Source organism: Odocoileus virginianus, chromosome X (assembly GCF_023699985.2).
Source record: "Odocoileus virginianus isolate 20LAN1187 ecotype Illinois chromosome X, Ovbor_1.2, whole genome shotgun sequence".
In the NCBI taxonomy this organism is placed as follows: Eukaryota; Metazoa; Chordata; class Mammalia; order Artiodactyla; family Cervidae; genus Odocoileus; species Odocoileus virginianus.
Genome location: NC_069708.1, coordinates 7837185 through 7854790, shown reverse-complemented (window position 1 = coordinate 7854790; position 17606 = coordinate 7837185). Strand labels below are relative to the sequence as shown.

The 17606-nt window shown below is 35.9% G+C and overlaps 1 protein-coding gene across 7 annotated transcripts in view; it reads left to right on the top strand.

Annotated features, from left to right (window-relative positions):
• Positions 1 to 17606, top strand: part of DMD (dystrophin) — a 2261655-nt gene that overhangs the window by 955168 nt on the left and 1288881 nt on the right. For all 7 annotated transcript variants that reach the window (XM_070462101.1, XM_070462106.1, XM_070462102.1 and 4 more), the window contains 4 exons: positions 8377 to 8487; positions 8890 to 9063; positions 12830 to 12985; positions 17317 to 17487. In XM_070462101.1, coding sequence (XP_070318202.1) covers positions 8377 to 8487; positions 8890 to 9063; positions 12830 to 12985; positions 17317 to 17487 — 612 coding nt within the window. The remainder of the gene's footprint in view (positions 1 to 8376; positions 8488 to 8889; positions 9064 to 12829; positions 12986 to 17316; positions 17488 to 17606) is intronic.

The window sequence follows — 17606 nt, the reverse complement described above, 5'->3', positions numbered from 1 at the left end:
CCATTCAATATCACACGGTAATCCAAGTCTATACCCCAACCAGTAACAGTGAAGAAGCTGAAGTTGAACAGTTCTGTGAAGACCTACAAGACCTTTTAGAACTAACACCCCAAAAAGATGTCCTTTTCATTATAGGGGACTGAAATGCAAAAGTAGGGAGTCAAGAAACACCTGGAGGAACAGGCAAATTTGGCCTTGGAGTACAGAATGAAGCAGGGAAAGGCTAATAGAGTTCTTCGAAGAGAACGCACTGGTCATAGCAAACACCCTCTTCCAACAACACAAGAGAAGACTCTACACATGGACATCACCAGATGGCCAACCCAGAAATCAGATTGATTACATTCTCTGCAGCCAAAGATGGAGAAGCTCTACACAGTCAGCAAACACAAGACCAGGAGCTGACTAGGGCTCAGATCATGAACTCCTTATTGAAAAATTCAGACTGAAATTGAAGAAAGTGGGGAAAACCACTAGACCATTCAGGTATGACCTAGATCAAATCCCTTATGATTATACAGTGGAAGTGAGAAATATATTTAAGGGACTAGATCTGATAGACAGAGTGCTGATGAACTAACTATGGACCTTCTTGACATTGTACAGGAGACAGGGATCAAGACCGTCCCCAAGAAAAAGAAATGTAAAAAAGCAAAATGGCTGTCTGAGGAGGACTTACAAATAGTTGTGAAAAGAAGAGAAGCAAAAAGCAAAGGAGAAAAGGAAAGATATTCCCATTTGAATGCAGAATTCCAAAGATAGCAAGGAGAGATAAGAAAGCCTTCCTCAGGGATCAATGCAAAGAAACAGAAGAAAACAACGGAGTGGGAAAGACTAGAGATCTCTTCAAGAAAATTAGAGACACCAAGGGAACATTTCATGCAAAGATGGGTTTGATAAAGGACAGAAATGGTATGGACCTAAGAAGCAGAAGATATTAAGAAGAGGTGGCAAGAATACACAGAAGAACTATACAAAAAAGATCTTCACAACCCAGATAATCATGATGGTGTGATCACTCACCTAAAACCAGACATTCTGGAATGTGAAGTCAAATGGGCCTTAGGAAGCATCACTGTGAACGAAGCTAGTGTAGGTGATGGAATGCCAGTTGAGCTATTTCAAATCCTGAAAGATGATGCTGTGAAAGTGCTGCACTCAATATGCCAGCAAATTTGGAAAACTCAGCAGTGGCCACAGGACTGGAAAAGGTCAGTTTTCATTCCAATCCCTAAGAAAGGCAAAGCCAAAGAATGCTCAAACTACCACACCGTTACACTCATCTCACATGCTAGTGAAGTAATGCTCAAAATTCTACAAGCCAGGCTTCAGAGTATATGGATCGTGAACTTCCAGATGTTCAAGCTGGTTTTAGAAAAGGCAGAGGAACCAGAGATTGAATTGCCAACATCTGCTGGATCATTGGAAAAGCAAGAGAGTTCCAGAAAAACATCTATTTCTTCTTTGTTGACTATGCCAAAGCCTTTGACTGTGTGGATCACAACAAACTGTGGGGAATTCTGAAAAAGATGGGAATACCAGACACCTGACCTGCCTCTTGAGAAACCTGTATGCAGGTCAGGAAGCAACAGTTAGAACTGGACATGGAACAACAGACTGGTTCCAAATAGGAGTACATCAAGGCTGTATATTGTCACCCTGCTTATTTAACTTATATGCAGAATACATCATGAGAAACGGTGGGCTGGATGAAGCACAAGCTGGAATCAGGATTGCCGGGAGAAATATCAATAACCTCAGATATGCAGATGACACCACCCTTATGGCAGAAAGTGAAGAAGAACTAAAGAGCCTCCTGATGAAAGTGAAAGAGGAGAGTGAAAAGTTGGCTTAATGCTCAACATTCAGTAAACTAAGATCATGGCATCTGGTCCCAGCACTTCATGGCAAATAGATGGGGCAACAGTGGAAACAGTGGCTGACTTTATTTTGGGGGGGCTCCAAAATCACTGCAGATGGTGATTGCAGACATGAAATTAAAAGACGCTTACTCCTTGGAAAGGAAGTTAAGACCAATCTAGACAGCATATTAAAAAGCAGAGACATTACTTTTTCAACAGAGTTCCATCTAGTCAAGGCTGTGGTTTTTCCAGTAGTCATGTATGGGTGTGAGAGTTGGACTATAAAGAAAGCTGAGTGCAGAAGAATTGATGCTTTTGAACTGTGGTGTTGGAGAAGACTCTTGAGAGTCCCTTGAACTGCAAGGAGATCCGACCAGTCCATCCTAAAGGAGATCAGTCCTGGGCGTTCATTGGAAGGACTGATGTTGAATCTGAAACTCCAATACTTTGGCCACCTGATGCGAAGAGCTGACTCATTGGAAAAGACCCTGATGCTGGAAAGATGAGGGCAGGAGGAGAAGAGGATGAGATGAGTGAATGGCATCACCGATTCAATGCACATGTGTTTGGGTAAACTCCGGGAGTTGGTGATGGACAGGGAGACCTGGCATTCTGCAGTTCATGGGGTTGCAAGGAGTTGGACACGACTAAGCGACTGAACTGAACTGAACTGACCATCCCTGAAACTTAAGATTCAGTAACTTTACATTAATTCCTCCTGTAAATAGTAATTTTTACTCTACCCACATCCAGTTCTTCTGTGAAACTAATTATACACACTCTGCACAATTGAAACTCAGTCTTTGCTAGCATGGTTCACACAACCTGGAATGGGATCCTGTTTTCTTGTTGTCTTATCTACTGCTCTAAATTGGAGCAGCAAATGGCAACCTGCTCCAGTATTCTTGCCAGGGAAGTCCCATGGACAGAGGACCCTGGCGGGCTATAGTTCTTGGGGTAACAAAGAGTCAGACACAACTTAGTGACATAGCATGCATGCACCCCTCTAAGAAACTTATCAGCCATATGGAACTTAAATATGCCAATTTCTTGAAATTTTTATCAGATTCTGTAGTAGAAATGTATATGTGTCTTATCCTTTATGGCATAGCCTGAGTTTTACTGTTATAGTGCACATATTTCTGCTTTGTAATTTACTCATATCTTTACATTTTGTTTTCCCAGAAATTCTTTAAGAATCGGGTCAATTGTTTTGTTCTCACTCTGTGGAATAAGATAGTAGATGAAGAATTTCCTTCTTGAATTGAATTGATAAGCTAAACAATACAACTATATAGATAAGATTAAATGTTTTTTTTCTGATAAATGTCTATTTGAAGAATATTTTTATTTTTAAATCATAATTTAAGAGGCAGTGAAGTTGTTTAAAGGGGAGTTGAATTTGCTACTTTACCTTGAATAAGTCAACATTTTTACCCTCATATGTAATTGTAGTTGAAGATAGTAAATACTTACCTTCATTTGATTAGGTAATCAAAGTACTGTTTGTGAACTGTTCAGATATAAGGTCACACACATGTCTACTTTGGCAGTGATGATGGTTTTTCCTTCAGGGCTCTTCTCTCACCCCTCTAGTATAAAAGGTTGATGGAATTATGTGTATATTTCTTTGTTTCCTTTGTAATATACACCTTGAGTGCCAAATGGATTAATGAGTTAAAAACATGTGAACAGATCCTGTTAGAGGTATAGAATTTGAGCCCTCTGCTCTCTCTGAATGTCTTTTTAATTTTCACCTCATCATTTTCCTTTCTCGATTTCCACAATGACTATTCACTCTCCTTTGGATTCCTCACCAACCCTCTCATCCTCAGAAGATATCAAGGGGATTGTGTTCATAAATAAATGATATATAATGGCACTGAAAAGTCATGAACAGATATTTGTGCAGAAAACTTGAGCAGGGATTTACTTATACAACTGCCTCTAATCTCATTACCAAAACCAATAGAGTTGTCTACTGCAGACATGAGAATTTTCCCAGATACTCTGCCTACAGATGATGGCCATGCTTCATTGCTGGCTTGTCATTATGACCATAAGTTTAGAGATGAGAAGTTTATGCTCACCTTGATTTCCATGAAGCATTACTGTGTTCTTATGACCAACTCCCCTCCCTCGAAGGAGGCTGGAAAGAGTGTTGTGTTGACCAGGTGGCAAATCAGAACCCTGAGATTTAAACCCAGCTTTATCTATACTGATTCCCAGAGAGCATCAAGTAGGAAGCATTGCACTTTGCACTTCTCCACATCCAGAATCATCTTGAGGTGTTACCTTTGACTTCTGAAAAAGTGGCACTCCTCTACCTGTCAATATTTCCCATTGATTATAGATTTTTGCCCTTCACTCCATTTTCTCTCATTTCCTCCAGGGTGTTTTGTAATACATTAACTCCATGCATGTTTTTTTTTTTTTTTAATGCTTCATCCACTGGCTCCTTTCACATGGCCTTAATACTTATTCAATTCTACTGTCCTACATTTCATGTGGAGAGAAGTCTTCAAAACTGATTTAAAATGTTTTTATAAGGGCTTTTCCTTGTCCTTAATCAGGCTTCAGCCCTTGAAAATTTGATTACTACTTTCAACATCCACTGACTCTCTCCTCGCTACAGTGCTCATTGACCAGCTAATATGCCCTTATTATTAATAGCACTTATTCTTATTTGATCTGTTTCAAAATTGACATTGTCCACCTCTCGCTCATTCTTAAAACTCTCACATACTTGATTTCAGTGGCAACCTCTCTCTTTCCTGGTTGTCCCTTTTATCCTTCTCTTAGACTGTTGCTTATCTTTCTTCAGTGTTTCCTTTTTTCTCCCATCCTTTAAATTTCTCTCTTCTCCATGGTCGTCTCCTGGCCCTCCCTTTCTACTTCCCTCTATTGGTTGAGTGCACCAAAATAAAGGCTGTTTGTACAGGTGCATGCTGCTGCTTTGAAAAGAAAGATACATGTACATGTGTAGCTCTATATGGTGATTAATAAAACACAAATTCATATCAAAGGATTACAGAGTTTATGGAAGCATTCTCTCATTATAAATTGCTTTATTAATTAGAGTAAGTAGTAGCAGTAAAACTATTTGTGATTCTGATCACTTTTAAAATTTAAACTTTAACTTCAGATTAAAAATACTACAATTTTTTTTTCATTTAATACATGGGGTTATTTAATACCTCATTCCCACCTGTATTTCTAGTTATATTTCAGGATGAGCTTTAATTCTCTACGAATTATTTCAGTTCTGCTAACTCTTCATGTGGTTTAGTGCCCTGTCCATACCTCATCTTCCCTCATTCAAGAATGCGTTTGTTTTTAAAGCTCTCATCTCCTTGCACATCCAGTATACTCTTTAGGACAGTTAAGTACAAGTAGCAACATGAATTAACTAAAGCAAAAATAAAAATGAGGGAGGGGAGATGGTCATAAGGACATAGGAATGCCTCATGGAAATCAAGAGTAAGCATAAAGTTTTTACTCAGGAAAGGATTAGAGCCTGTGTTTTGGTCACTTGTAACAACAAAGTATCCATTTCTCTAATGGTTTGTGAATTGAGAAGGGTCAGCTGGATGGTTTCTCTTGGAATCTCCCATGTGATTGTTTTTATTTGTGGGCGGTTACCATGGTGACTTGTGAGCTCAAATGGACTGGACATCCAATATGGCTCCCTCATGTCTAGAAGATGATGCTCCCTATGAGGTGAAAGCTGTCCTGGGACTCTTTACTGAAACACTTCTCCACAGCCTCTCTGTGTGGCTTAGGCTTTTCAGAGAATGTCAGATGGGTTCCTAAGAGTTGGATGTTCCAAAAGGGCAGAAGCGAAAGCTGCTAGCTCAGTTAAGAGCTTTTCCCATAATTGACAAATCATTACTTTTGCTTTGTTTTACCAGTCAAGGCTGTCATAGGGCTAACCTAGATTTAAAGGAGTGGGGAAATAAATTCTGCCTCTTAATGGGGGAATGGTAAGAGGAGCATATGGTATTGGCACTCTTGTTGCAGCCATCTTTGGCAGCTGCTGTCTACTTCAGCATATGTTTGAAAGCCTTCAGTATATTTGTTTATGTGTCTCTTTTTTTCTCTCTCTGGTCATGGGCCTTTGCTCTTCCTAAACTAACAGTGCAAACTAGGGACTTCATAAGCATGGTCTCATACGTAAGAAAGTTCCATGCACCCACAGAGCTTGACCACACTTTCTTCTGTCAGTGCTGAGAGAGAACCTGATGGACCTAACTGGGCATAAGCATTCCTCATGCTATAATTACATGTCTTGGCGGTGGCCAAATATGTGACAGAGACATGGTTGTTAGTGATCCACCATTCTGAAGGGGTGAGCATTTTCCACCTAAGAAGTCAAGACCATAAACTCCCTAAAGCATCTGATGCCCCCAGTGATGCACTAATGTGGACCCCTAACCCCAAATTCTTTGGTTCCTAGAGAATATGTGCATACTGCTATTTCTTACGGAATGTCATGATTCAACCACTGAAGATATTATATACAGTAAACATATATATATATATATATTTGCTTGAGTCTTTGCTCCACTTTAAACCAGAATTCTAATTACTTAAATAATTGGCACTTTACCTTTATAATTGTTAGGATCAATATGCTAAGTATTAATATCAAGGTGTATCTGTACATTTATAACCTTGTATTCTGAAAAACTCCTTTACTACTTAACCCATTTTCTTGGCATAATTCTTATTACTCATTTCAGGGCTGTAGTTCTCTTTGGTAACTGCTAAGCGAACTGGTGTTATTTTCCAGTAATATGTACTGCAATTGACTCCAATTGGTGTAAATTAGGTTATGCTAATATGTATTATACAAATTGTTGTGCATGAAAATTTTATGGGTCCTATGGTATAAGTTAATCATTTTCTTCTCTTATTTATTATAATCTGGCAATGACTTACATTTAAATTAGTATAATTTGACCAGTAGCTAATTTTTGCTGGATCTGATAGGAAGAGGTGAATGATTTTATCGTTTTTGCCTCTGCACACTGCAGGATGTGACCCACTCCTGTAACTGGCTCAGAAGTGTATAAGTCAAATACAAACATTCTTTTAAATACAACTTGATCATACATGTCTTTTCTTATTTTAGAAAATATAGAAATATTTTTTGGTTATTTAAAGTCTAAAAATCAATCTCTGTAGGAAGCTATTAAGTATGTATCAGAAAGCAAGGCAGTCGAGACATTTAGCTTCCCTTTCCTAGATACAGAGTTTGTTTGAAATTTAACTGAAATATAGCCCAGAATTTCTGAGTAAAGATCACTATTAAGGAATATTGTCCACATGCAACTTCCTCATTATGACATTGCTGCAACAGTTAGCTTTTTTTTAAATTAATAATGGCTAACATCTTGCCTTTGGTCAGATTTGAATGTGAATTCAAAGGTAAAAGAATATAATTTTCACATATTAGATATAAGTAGATACTTCCTGGGTGTGTCTGTTAGAAACTGTGCTTACAGTGATCACAGAAGTGGGCAGCTCAGATCACCTTCAGTGAAGCTCACAGCCCCCAACTCCAGCCCCTTCCGAATCCAACCGAACTTTTGAGCTGAGATCACATTCTTTCTAGAAAAGCCCCAACCAGTGACTGAGCATGAGATGAATGTAGGATTTGGCTGTCTCTGTTCAATGTGGGGCTTTTCCAGGATTCCTCACTGGATTAACATAAACCTTGTCACATCTGCATCACTGTCTGAGGCTTTACCTGGGAGAGCATCCCACCCTTTCAGTAATCTGCTCTGAAGCTTCCCTCAGTCCCTGGAAGGTCCATCTGACACATGTGATATTGACACCTGCTTATGGAAATAATTCAGAAATTATAAGAAACTACAACAAGATGATAGATTCTTAAAATTGTGAAAATGTATGTCATATGCAAAACAACCATATTTTTTTTAAAAAAGACATGGGACCGTGATAGTATTCTTTCATCCTGGAACTAACATTTCAAAGATTTGTATACAAGTCCATGTTTCCCTTAGCCAGGACTTTTGTGACCAGTTAGACAATAACCACGTCTCTTCCAAGCCCTCCTTCTGTTCTTCTCTATCAAGTCCATGACCTTTTAACTTTTTCTTTTTAAACTGTGCTTTTCTTTTGTTGTTGTTGCTGAAGTATAATTGATTTACAGTGTTTCAGGTTGACAGAAAAATGATTCAGTAAAGTATGCTTTTCTTCAAAATAAATAGATACTTCCTACTAAAAATTATATCTGAAATAGCTGTTCATGAACACTGATTCAAAAGGATAATTAATTTGTATTACTAATCTCAATAGGAGATAACTAAGTCATTTCATTTTCTGTAATGTTTGGTAAGTAAAAAAAATCTGCCTATTGTCATGTTGTAAGAAGCTACATTGTAATAATGTTTTGAGAGAGTTTTTGAATTTCATTTTCTTGGATAGTGACTTGTTCTTTGCAATAACTTGCAGAGCATGCTGACTTATAATGCTGTACTCCCAACAGAAAATCCAATCTGATTTGACGAGTCATGAGATCAGTTTAGAAGAAATGAAGAAACATTACCAAGGAAAGGAAACTGCTCAACGGGTACTATCCCAAATTGAAGTGGCACAGGTACATATTATTCCATTAACTAAGGACCTTGTTTTAGTTGGATATTAAAATATTGTTTACATTAGATAACTTGCTTATTAACAGATTGAGGTTAAGGGCATTATTTGAAAGCTACAAATGATATATAAATGATACATGCTGTTTTGAATGGTACATTTCTAGGATAAAATAGGTTAATAACTTGTCTTTTATTTAGTATCACATTAAGAATGATTGCTGAATTCTTCTCCCAAATGCATGGGTTCTTTGTGCTGGACAAATGGAAAAAGTGTTGCTTTAGTTTGTTTTTATTTCTATCCTTGTGTATCTTCCAGAATAAAGGAAAATACATTAACAAAAGTATGACTGGTTATTGTTCGGAAGGCAAAATCAAATCCATGTTTCCTTACACTGTCTTTACAGAAAAAAATGCAAGATGTTTCCATGAAATTCCGATTGTTCCAGAAGCCAGCCAATTTTGAGCAGCGTCTACAGGAAAGTAAGATGATTTTAGATGAAGTGAAGATGCACTTGCCTGCACTGGAAACAAAGAGTGTTGAACAGGAAGTAGTACAGTCACAGTTAAATCACTGTGTGGTACGTATTGCTGATGGCAGATATGCAGCTGCTCCTCGACTTCCTTATTGGAATGAGGAGAACAGTATTTGGTATAAGAACAAAAATGTGCACAAGTGAATTGAGAGACAAGAATAAGAACTATTATCGAAATAGTAACCACTTAATATCTCTTCTGAAAATGCCTCCTTTGAGTCTATAATTTTCCAAGGACTCTGCAGAATATCACCTTTGTTTAATTCTTTTGGAACTTTGAAAATATTTTTAAATGGAAATCTTCAAGAAGAACATACTGGTCTGGAGACAGCAACAGCGAAATTATCTGCAATAGTAAAAACGATTCTAGAAATGAGTGCCAAGGAAGCAAAGCAATCCACACAAGTCATCTTTACTTCTCAGGTGAAGGTCACTCAGTCATGTCTGACTCGGGCTTCTCTGTCCATGGAATTCTCTAGGCCAGAATACTGGAGTGAGTAGCCTTTCCCTTCTCCAGGGGATCTTCCCGACCCAAGGATAGAACTGGGGTTTCCTGCATTGCAGGTGGATTCTTTACCAGCTGAGCTGCCAGGCAAGCCCTTAATTCTCAGGGCCACAGGTTAAGTGAGAGAATCTAAAGACAAACATTGAGTGCAAAGCAAAAGCAAGATTCCAAGCCAGGCATGCTTACTCCATATCCTAGTATCTTTCCATTTAAAGTCAGGCCTGGATATGCAGTGAAATTCTGCCAGACAACCAAGACAGAATAAATAGGTATGGAAGATATGATTAGCCTGTAGTGTAAATCTTCACTACAAGGATTTCGAGTAGTGTTCTTTGTTGCAGTTATTGAAAATTCACCAAGCCAGACGACTTCTCTGATAACTTAGAGCTGAATTATGAGGGCATCTACTAGAGTAATACAAGTATTTATATAAATCTAAGTGTACTAGGGAATGTCAAGGTAGAAATCCACATAGAAAACACAGTGCTATTAAACATTAAAGGGAAAAAGTTCATCTACTGAGTACTTTGTGCTTAAGTATTTTTCTGCTTCTATTACATAACATAAATGAAAAATAAACCCTTAGGTACATTGCCATCATATGGCAATGGGAAAATATCATTCTTTGTAAACAAAAATGTTCTTTGTGAAAAATTATGGAATTATTTTTATTCAGCAATATTGCTTAGTAACGAAAGCTGCATTTTAGTGGCATCATTATTATAAATATTCTTACCCCCAAAAGAAATTTTGAATACAGTTATATATATTAGAGGAATGACAACCCACTCCAGTGTTCTTGCCTGGAGAATCCCAGGGACAGAGGAGCCTGCTGGGCTGCCGTCTATGGGGTTGCACAGAGTCAGACACGACTGAAGAGACTTAGCAGCAGCAGCATATATATTAGATAAGTAACAATGGGAATACATGGAAATATATGTCATCTTATATTTTTTTCAAAAAATTGAAAACAAAATGACCTAAGTACATTATCATCATGGCTAAATATATTCACAGAGGGCAAGCTGTCCATTCTTCTAGGAACAGGTCTCTAATGGTACTTCATAAATCTTTTCTGCTAGTCAGAATGAACTGGGAAAAAAAAAAAAACGCTACCTACAGCTGAGTATTACTATGCCCTGACTCAGCTTAGTACAGAGGAACCAGATTAAAGTGTTTCCTCAGTCTGTTTCTCAGGTGATCCAAACAAGTCACCTCTATTTCTCAGGTGAAAGTTGCTCAGTTGTGTCTGACTCTTTTGTGACAACATGGACTTTAGCCCGCCAGGATCCTCTGTCCATGGAATTCTCAAGGCAAGAATACTGGAGTGGGTAGCCTTTCTCTTCTCGAGGGGACCTTCCCAACCCAGGGATCAAACCCAGGTCTCCCACACTGCAGGTGGATTCTTTGCCATCTGAGCCACTGGGGAAACCTAAGAAAACTGGAGTGGGCAGCCTTCCCCTTCTCCAGGGGTCTTCCCAACCCAGCTATTGAACCCAGGTCTCCCGCATTGCAGGTGGATTCTTTATCATCTGTTTCTCCTTCTGGTTTAAATGTCAGGACCAATTCAGGTCATCCTTCCATAAGGATATATTTTCTTTACAACTTTTGTATTTTTCATTATTAAGATGCTCAGTTACATATACCATAATCATGGTCTTTGCTTTCAAGATTTTTGTTCTGTTAAAGTCTTAAAAACATGAACCCGAACACGTGTAAAGACTTATTTCTCTTTCTTAATGATAAATATTTTCTCTATTGAATGAAGTGATGAAAATGGCTATCAGTACTGTGGCTCGGCTGGTTAAGAGTCTGCCTACAATGCAGGAAACCTGGGTTGGGAAGATCCCCTGGAGAAAGGAAAGGCTACCCACTCCAGTATTCTGGCCTAGAAAATTTCATGGAATATGTAGTCCATGGGTTTGCAAAGAGTCGGACATGACTGAGCGACTTTCATTTTCATAAAAGTAAATCATTAACATTTTAAAAAGTTTTTTTTTTTAACATTTAAAATAGTCATTTGGAAATATCTCGGATTCCAGAATTCAGGAATTGAATCCCAGTGTGACAGTTAATGAATTATATGTTTATAAATACCCAAATATATTTATATTTCCTAAAAGAAGTAAATGAATTTTAAAAAATGAAAAGCTCAGAAAGAGCTCACAAGTATTAATAAAGGAATAATAACAACTTCAAGTGATCACCAAAGGGGGAATTAAGGTGAAAATAGTTTATGTATGTAGCCTTAATGAAGAGGATAATTGCTCAGAGTTCACAAAATGCTTTGTTTTAATTGATTTTAAACTGAAAAGGAAAAAAAAAAGCATACTCACTTTCTATTCTAAGTCCCAAATAACAGTACTTATAATACTTACTAACAACTTTATTTCTTAGTGCCAAGAAGTATTTGTTGTTCAGACTCACCATTGAACAACTTAATGTCACAATATATAATGTAAACTATTATGTATCCCTGTATACATATACATGTGTACACATATGCATGCATACATACACACATTCAAACATACATATCTTTCCAAGTAAAGTAGCTACAAGAGAAAGCTATGACACCTGTTTAATGAGAATTTGTTACAGCAGTATACTGTTGTGAACCAATATATGTGTTCTTTATAGTTGTGATATACTTAAGAGTTTTACATAATACTTTATATTATTCTACATTTAATTGAGTAGCTCCATTAAGAAAACAAATTTATATCATTTAATTAACATTTAAGATTATATTCCCTCCTTTTATATGATTTAATATGTGTTAGAATTACAATCTGGCAATTCAGACATTTGAACCTGACTATAACATAGCACCCTGAGAACAGTGTCTAGCTTGGCCAGCACTGATTCTCCAGTGACTCAAATACTGTCTAGTATAAATAGGCATTCAGTAAACACCTGGGGAATGAGTAAATGAAATTTTCCCATGTCACAGCTAGAATTATATAATTACAAAATTTGAAATAGAAGTCATATAGCTTTTAAAAATGATCTTTGTAAACATGGGATGAAGAATTAAATACATGCATGATGTACCCTTACTTTGGTAAGCATAACTGCACAATATGCATGCCTGTGTATGTACATGTAATTACAACTAGAAGCGTTAAATCAATAGAAATTTCAAAAGCTAGATATTGACCACAGCTGCAAAATGCTACTCTGTTAAAACTGAAACCGTAAAAAAGCAATTCAGGTGATCTCTACTCATTTTTTTTTTTTAATTGATGATAGTATAAGTCAGACACTATTGCTTATTGTTCTGTTTTGTTTTATGTTTTAACTTAGAACTTGTATAAAAGTCTGAGTGAAGTGAAGTCTGAAGTGGAAATGGTGATTAAAACTGGACGGCAAATTGTACAGAAGAAGCAGACGGAAAACCCTAAAGAGCTTGATGAAAGAGTAACGGCTTTGAAGTTGCATTATAATGAGCTGGGAGCAAAGGTGCGTGCTGAAATCAGGAACACTGGCCACTTCCCACTTTCCTTCTAGATTGTAAAGCAAGAGGCGGTAATTATGTGCGATTGATACGTTAGAAAGTCTAAATCATTTACTTCCTACAGATAGATACATGGATACATGGATACAGATATATATACATACAGACATATATACATACATAGAGATATATTCCCGTGTGTGATTCTTATTAAGAAACAATAATCAGTGAGTCTCTACATTCAAGTCCGTATTAAAAAATACATAAAACTCAGAGACATTTTTATTGGTCCATCAGATAGTTCTGAAAGAGTTCCATTGTTCTAAACTTGATGGGGAATACATGTAAATCCATGGCTAATTCATTTCAATGTATGACAAAAACCACTGCAATGATGTAAAGTAATTAGCTTCCAACTAATAAAAATAAATGGGAAAAAAAAGTACATAGACTTAAATTATGGTTAATAATCAACATTTCAGTGTTCTATTTTACTTATAAATAATCTGTGCATATAAAGAATATCTGTTAATTTATAATTTAATACCAGTTCATTTTTAAGTTACAAAAAACTTTTAAATAATCAAGGTATTTTCTTCAAGTTATTGTAATTACTATTGAAATAAAGATTTTTAGAATAATGAATCAAAAAAAAAAAATAAACTTGTCCCTTCTTTTCATTGTATATATTTACTTGTGATGACTGGAAGCATGGTAATTTTATAAACTAAGATGCCTACTTATATTTAGGTACAATGGAGTTGATACATTCTACATAGAAACAGCTTTACTGAGACCAATGGGGAGAAAAGAGTCTATTAATATTTTTACAGCTCAGGTTCCCAATTTTATTTAATATAACAACATCAATGAGAAAATTGTCACTTCATCTTAGACACAAATGTAAATGCTTGCCCACATTTGAGAACTAGCCATGCAAAGGCAGAATTGTAATATTGCACCCTGAAAGTAGATTGAAGGTTATGACCTAAAGCTATGAATTGTAAATTACTTATCACTGAGAGAAAGTGAATTTTAGATTCAAATGAAAATCTGAAAATAATGATTCTTATTAGTTGACAGTCTGAAACCATAAACACTGGTCACTTCCCACTTTCCTTATATATTCTTAAGCAAGTCAGTAATTATGCACAATTGATATCTTAAAAAAATCTAAAGTATTTAGTTTATTTTTAAAACCTTCTAATTTATATTTCACATATTTTGAAAGAGTCTGCTTTTTCAAGTATAAATTATTGCCTGTGCCTTTTCTTTGCTTTGAAGTATTTGTACAAGGTCTTTGCAAGAGTAAATTCAACATAAATAATGTAGAATAAATCAGTTAGAATTTAGAAGAGTAAAAATGGTATTAGAAGACTATTAGTGCCCTGAGTTGATTATTATTAAGGAGTGAATGGTTCTTCTGAGGATGTAAAGACCTATTTATTCCTGAAAATACATATTTGAAAGTGTATGTTTATCTATCCATTTAGCACTAAGTAGTATCATTAAAGCAAAATGAACGATTACTAAGAAATCATACTTAGTTTTAAAAACATGACAGAACACTGCAAAAAATGTAGGGCAGGCATTTATTTTTGAAATAAAGATTTAGAAACATTAGTGGTAAAGGGAATATGTATACATATCATATTACAGAAAATGGCAAAGTCACATATTCCCTTTCTGAGAAAAAAATTGTTCATATTTAAATCTTCCAAGCACCTTCAGCAGTGATGGTTTTATTTTATGAAAACAAAGGAAATGGGCTATCTTAATATATTATCATTTTATATAAATATGCAAGCCATTCTATTTTAATCATCTTCAGAATTTATATCATTTTTACTTGCCTCAGTTCAGTCTCTATATATAAATTTTTGTATTAATCAGCTTAAGCTGCCATAACAAAATACCATAGAGTAGGTGGCTTAAACAAGAATATTTTGTTTCTCACAGTTCTGGATGCTTAGAAGTTCAAGATCAAGGTGTCAGTCTAGTAAGGACCCTTATCCTGGCTTGCAGAAAGTCACTTTCTTACTGTGTTCTCGCATGATGGAGGGAGGGAGAGTAGGAGGGATTGGTGGGCAGGGGGGAGGAAAGAAGAGGATGAGAGGGATGGGAAGAGTGGGAGGGATAACTTTTCCTCCCTCTGCTAGTAGGGCCATAATCCTATCTGATTAGGGTCACATCCTCATGACTTCATTTAACCTTAATTACTTTCTAAACACCCTGTATTCAAATACAGGTCACATGGGGGCTTAGGTTTCAACTTATTGATTTGCGGGGATTTCAGTTCCATCCATGACCCTTTTCTTAAAACAGTTTTATTAGTTTGATTAGTATCACAAACTTAGCTTAACTGTTCATTGACTAAAAATCAAAGAGTTTCTTATCTAAATCTATTTCATTTCATCAAGAGATATTACACCTAGGAACATAGATATAATAATACTTATAGTTCCTTATATGGCCCCTGTATACTTTAAATTATATGACAATATACATAAATAACAATGCTCATTGCAACCTCAAATGCTCATACTCAAAATCTCAATATTCATGTCAACCTCACATACATGTTTAAGTGTTCATCAAACGGTGATGGCTGAAAGTTTCTACTGCAGGTGGCACTATTTTAAATGTATCATTTTTCCACCAAAAAAAGAAAAAGTGTAAAACTCAGTTTTCCTTAAGATGGCAGTATCTCCTGTTTTATTAAAAAACTATTTAGCTGGATATAAACAAAATCAAATAAATAAAAATCAATAAAGCATGAGCTCTGGGAAGATAGAATTTCTTTGAAATACTGAATCTAGAATTCTTTTCTATCAATAATGCATAGAAAAAATAAGTATGCATAGAAACACACCATGAAGGTGTATATTTTTTCCTGCTGCACACAAATAAAATCCTTACACTCAAAATGGCAAATGCTTTCACTTCTCTGAAGGGAAGAATAGAAGGAAAAATCTGTAAAACAAACATTGAATCTGCAGCTTCAACAGCTAAATTTTTTTTTTTAATGTGTGCCCACCTCTGTTAAAGAAGCAAATTTTGTTGAGTATTTGTAATTTGTCTCAAAATTTCAGGGTATTTATTTTCATTGCAGTGTTTAATTAAAAAAATCTTCACTGTGGCATTTCTTCATGCTTATGGCTGCGTTATTGGTTGTAACTTATATATATGTATATATATGGGGGGTGGGGTGGTTCCCTGGTGGCTCAGTGGTAGAGAATCCATCTCTAAGCAGGAAATGTGGGTTAGACCTCGATCTCTGAGTCGGAAAGATCCCCTGGAGAAGGAAATGGCAACCCACTCCAGTACTCTTGCCTGGGAAATCCCATGGATAGACGAGCCTGGTGGGCTACAGTCCATGGGGTACCTAAAGAGTCAGACATGACTTAGAGACTAACCAGCAACAAAATATATATGTGTGTATATCTTCTCAGAGCTAATATATCATTGATTTTTATTTATTCTATTTTTGTTTACACACCCACATATGTATCAGGAGATAATAGATTCTGGGCTTTTTATTAAAGCCAACCAACCCATTCCTAAGATGTAAGAACATCAGAAGAGTGGTGGAGAAACACAAATTTGTTCATTCTCTGTGTAAGAACATGGAAGAATTTGACTTTGAGAGTCTTAGTTTTAAACACTGAGAACTGAAACACAGGATTAAGTCATGATTTTCTCTATTAATAAGAGTAAAATTGTGTTATGGTGCCAACTTTTTTACTCTGTTTAAATGATAAATTAATGTTTAAGGAGAAACTGACCTATTCTTTGTGTTGTTTTTGTGCAAAAATGAGACATTTCAAAGATGCGATGAAAGTAAAATTGACTGTTCTAAATATTTTACAAATACCTTTGCCTCTGGAGAGAAATAGTATTCTTTGCCCATTTTGATTACTTAACAGCAAGGGCAAGCTTCATTTGTATATAGAGGATTGTAAATGTTGCCCATCTCTTTGACAGATGACTGAAGGTTTTCTAAAAGAAACATGCCATGTCTTCGGTTTGACTTATATCATTTTATTTATTTAAAAACTGTGGCCATAAATTAATTTTATTTATATTAGAGAAAATAGTAGTAGCTTTTCTTTCTCCCTGATACAGGATGCTACCTTTTGGATAAAGGATCTCATCTTTCATAGACTGTGCTTATTCACTATTAATACTCAGAATATGTAATGTTTCTAAAATATTTTTTTTCAAGTAAGAAGGTTATTTTAAAATGACAAAAATATGAAAGTTCTAATTAAGTAGCTATAATTAAACTTGAATTGAAAAAGTAAACCAAATGACATTTTATGGTCATTCTTTTCAGGTAACAGAAAGAAAGCAACAGTTGGAGAAATGCTTGAAATTGTCCCGTAAGATGCGAAAGGAAATGAATGCCTTGACAGAATGGCTGGCAGCTACAGATATGGAACTGACAAAGAGATCAGCAGTTGAAGGAATGCCTAGTAATTTGGATTCTGAAGTTGCCTGGGGAAAGGTAAAACCTATATCACAGAAGGTTATTTTTAGCATATATGAAGACATAGTGCAATATGATTTTTTAAGGTGCTGTTAATGTACAATAATAGAACCATAAATATTATCATGCTTCATTTT